The sequence below is a fragment of the Sinocyclocheilus anshuiensis genome, unplaced genomic scaffold (assembly GCF_001515605.1).
Source record: "Sinocyclocheilus anshuiensis isolate Anshui unplaced genomic scaffold, SAMN03320099.WGS_v1.1 scaffold443, whole genome shotgun sequence".
NCBI classification, from domain to species: domain Eukaryota; kingdom Metazoa; phylum Chordata; class Actinopteri; order Cypriniformes; family Cyprinidae; genus Sinocyclocheilus; species Sinocyclocheilus anshuiensis.
Window position 1 is genome coordinate 258,487 of NW_015548211.1, and position 3,515 is coordinate 262,001.

The 3,515-nt window shown below is 32.8% G+C and overlaps 1 protein-coding gene across 1 annotated transcript in view; it reads right to left on the reverse strand.

The window, feature by feature from the left end:
• LOC107653774 (nuclear pore complex protein Nup155-like) overlaps positions 1-3,515 on the reverse strand; it is a 30,961-nt gene that overhangs the window by 10,841 nt on the left and 16,605 nt on the right. Inside the window, 4 exon segments of the mRNA XM_016440597.1 lie at positions 154-307; positions 1,834-1,969; positions 2,050-2,177; positions 3,083-3,303. Coding sequence (XP_016296083.1) covers positions 154-307; positions 1,834-1,969; positions 2,050-2,177; positions 3,083-3,303 — 639 coding nt within the window.

The window sequence follows — 3,515 nt, forward strand, 5'->3', positions numbered from 1 at the left end:
AGTAAAGATTAAAAATAAGAATACACTTTACTAAAATTAAAACAAAATTAAAAGCTAATTCGAAATATTAGCAAGCACTAAAAGTAGTATATAAATAACACAGCATCTCACAGGTTCAAACTGAAGCATATGAAGCTCTAGCGTGTGACTCACATGAGCGGCAGCGTCCTCATTGCTCAGCATGTTGGGGTCAGAGGTCATGACGGGGGGTCCGGGTTGTTTAGGGACACTGGGAGACTGAGGGGCTGCTTTACTCTGGTTCACCAGCTCCTGCATGGTGTCCGTGATGCATTTGTAACAGCAGAGCCTGGACAAAAACAAGAGTTACAGCCTGATTTAAACCTGCAAATCCCACATGAGCACCTCAGGATCCTGTAAAAGAACTAGGGATGTAACGATTAACCGCGAGCCGGTTGAAAATCGATTCAAATGTGTGACAATTCAAATCGGTTGAGATGCTAAACAAATCGCGATTCAATTAGGTGTAGGAGTTTATATGAATGTATGTCTGAAGGGAACTTACTGTCTTTAGAAAAGTTTAGATAGTATTTTTTCTTTTCATCTTGCCATAAGCACAGCTCTGCTTTGTAACCAAGGAAACGCTGTATCATTGCTGTTCATTCTCTGCTAATGCCTCCACTGCTAAAAGGACATACTATCACAACAAAATTAACAATTCGCCTACCTCTCGCATGCTCTTTAAAACATTTTCCTCCCTCCTTTGTCCTCCTCCTCCCCCTCCATCAACTCTAACAGCTGACGACTTTGCCACATTCTTCATTAATAAAATTACAAACCTCAGTGAACAATTTACCACACCACAAACTGTCAAACACATCTTACCAGCAAACATACACTCGTTTTCATCCTTCTCTCCACTCTCTGAGGCAAAAGTCTCTAAACTCATCCTTTCCAATCATCCTACTACTTGTCCGCTTGATCCTATTCCATCTCATCTCCTTCAAGCCATTTCTCCTGCCGTTGTACCTGCACTCACTCACATCATTAACACATCCCTTCACACTGGTGTACTGCCTTGCTTTCAGTTGTTGAAGCCCTAAGACTGGCAAGAGTGACTTCCAAATCTTCTATACTTATTTTCCTAGATCTGTCTGCTGCTTTTGATACGGTGAACCACCAGATTCTCCTGTCAACCCTATTGGAAAATGGCATCTCAGGAACCCTAACACTTTCTATTCTATTTTAATTCTGCTTTATATTTATCTTTTTTCTTTATTTTTTTATTCTTTATTTAAAAAAACAACAAAAAACAAAAACTAGCTTTCTATTTTTTCTATTCTATCTACTTGTTTTTCTTTGTGTGTGTGTGTATAATATGTATATATATATATATGTACATGTATATGTATGTGTGTGTGGCTGTACAAACACATGTAGTTGTTTTATGGTGTTTGGCTTAGTGTTATGTTAGAATCATTATTATACTCATACCTTTTGTTCTTTTAACATTTTGAATTGTTTTTAGCTTTATTTTTTTGTTTTCATTTAAATGTTTAGTTTTGAAATGTTGTTGTATGCATTTGTAATTTTTATTTAATTTCTTTTATTTTCTTAAATATGTATATATATATATAGTATTTATAGAGTTTTAGCTTTAATTACTTTTTCTTATTTGTAAGTCGCTTTGGATAAAAGCGTCTGCTAAATGACTAAAAGTAAAAAGTAAAAAAGTAAAGAAATGTGCAGCATTTTGTCCACGCAATAATAAAAGGACACATTTCATTTATAATTTGTCTTAAATCTCATTTTGAATCGAATCGTGACTTGAGTGAATCGTTAAATCCCTAAAAAGAAGTGTGTGTGTGCACTGACCGCTGCTCGAAGGCCTGCTGGCCGCTGGAGTCCTCCTCCGGCTCTCCGTTCCTGTAGAAGTGCAGCCCCAGCTTCTGAGGGTCTTTCTTATCAGCAGCTGTGAGACACAGCTCCACCACTCCCTCATAGAAGCGCACTGGACGAGCACAGAATGCGATCAGGGTGTTATACAACGCTAAAAGCAGGTGAATCGTTTAAAGCTCACTCTGCACTCACCTTGCCGGTACTGTGAGCAGACGAGGGGCAGGTCTGTGTGGTGACTGATCTGCTGATAGAGGCGCAGGGACTCCTTCAGCGTTAAAATAATCAAAAAACAAAAACAGCATAGTTATGGTCAAGGAATACTTGAGTAATTAAAAAAATAAAAAATAAATGTTCTTTTATTTTTCAAATAATAGTACGTTAATAGTAAAAAATAAAAATGTAGTAAAATTAAAGTTAATAAAAGCTGCTAAAATAGCTATACTTATACTAAATATACTAAAAAATAAAATTAAAAAATAAATAAAAACTAACACATACAAAATACAAACAAAATAATAAATTAAGAATTAAATGAATTAATAAATAAAAATGTATTAAAATAAAATAAACCAAATAAATACAAAAAATAAATAAATAATAGCCACACTAAATAAATAAATACAAAAACTAAGTACTAAAAATAAAAACAAATAAAAAAGCTACACTAAAAAAATACAAAAAATGAGTACTAAAAAAAATAAATAAAAACAATAAAAAAAATAAGTTTCACTCTAGATGTAAAACAAAAACAAAAAACTAAAACAACTAAATTAAAAACCAAACAAATTAATGAAAAAAGTATAAAAATAAAATAAATAAGCTAAATAATAATTTTTCTAATAAAGGTGTCACTAAATAAATGTAAATTAAAAATAAAATAAAATAAATAAACACAATAAATAAAAAATAGAACTAAATATATTGAAATAAAAAAACAATAAATAAAACTAAACTAAGATTTAAATAAAAATAAAATACAAACTAAATGTAATAAATATATTAAAAACAAAATAAATTAATAACTAAAAACTAAATATAAAAAATAAGCCAAATAAAAAATAGCTACATAAAATAAATGAACAAATACAAAAACTTATTAAAAACTGAACTAAAAACTAAATAACTGAAATCAGTAAATAAATAAAACAAACAAAAAGTAAATTAAAAACAAACTAAATAAGCTAAATTAAAAAATGCATACATACAAAACCAACAACAAAAAAACAACGGAGTCTCATTGAGAAGCACAGGTACCTTTGAGCAGATGCTGTCGTCGCTGCTGTACAGCAGAGGGCAGATGTCTCTCAGGTGAGCACTGACGGTGTCTACACACGCGCTGTCTTTGATGTACACGTTAATGATGGCGGTGATGAGAGCGCCACTCAGCTCGAGTCCAGAAACAACCACATCCTTAAAACTCACCGCCTTAATCTGGTCCTGAAACTCCTGACGCAGAAAGAAAACCACATGAATGCTTGTGCATCAAGAATTTGACGGTGAAGTGAACAGTGTTCATGGGTCAAAGACATTAAGATGTCCGAATCAAAAGAAATTGATTATATGTGACCCTGGAGCAGTCTTAAGGGGCAATTTTCTCGAAATTGAGAATTATACATCATCTGAAAGCTGAATAAATAGCTTTCCATTGATGTATGGTT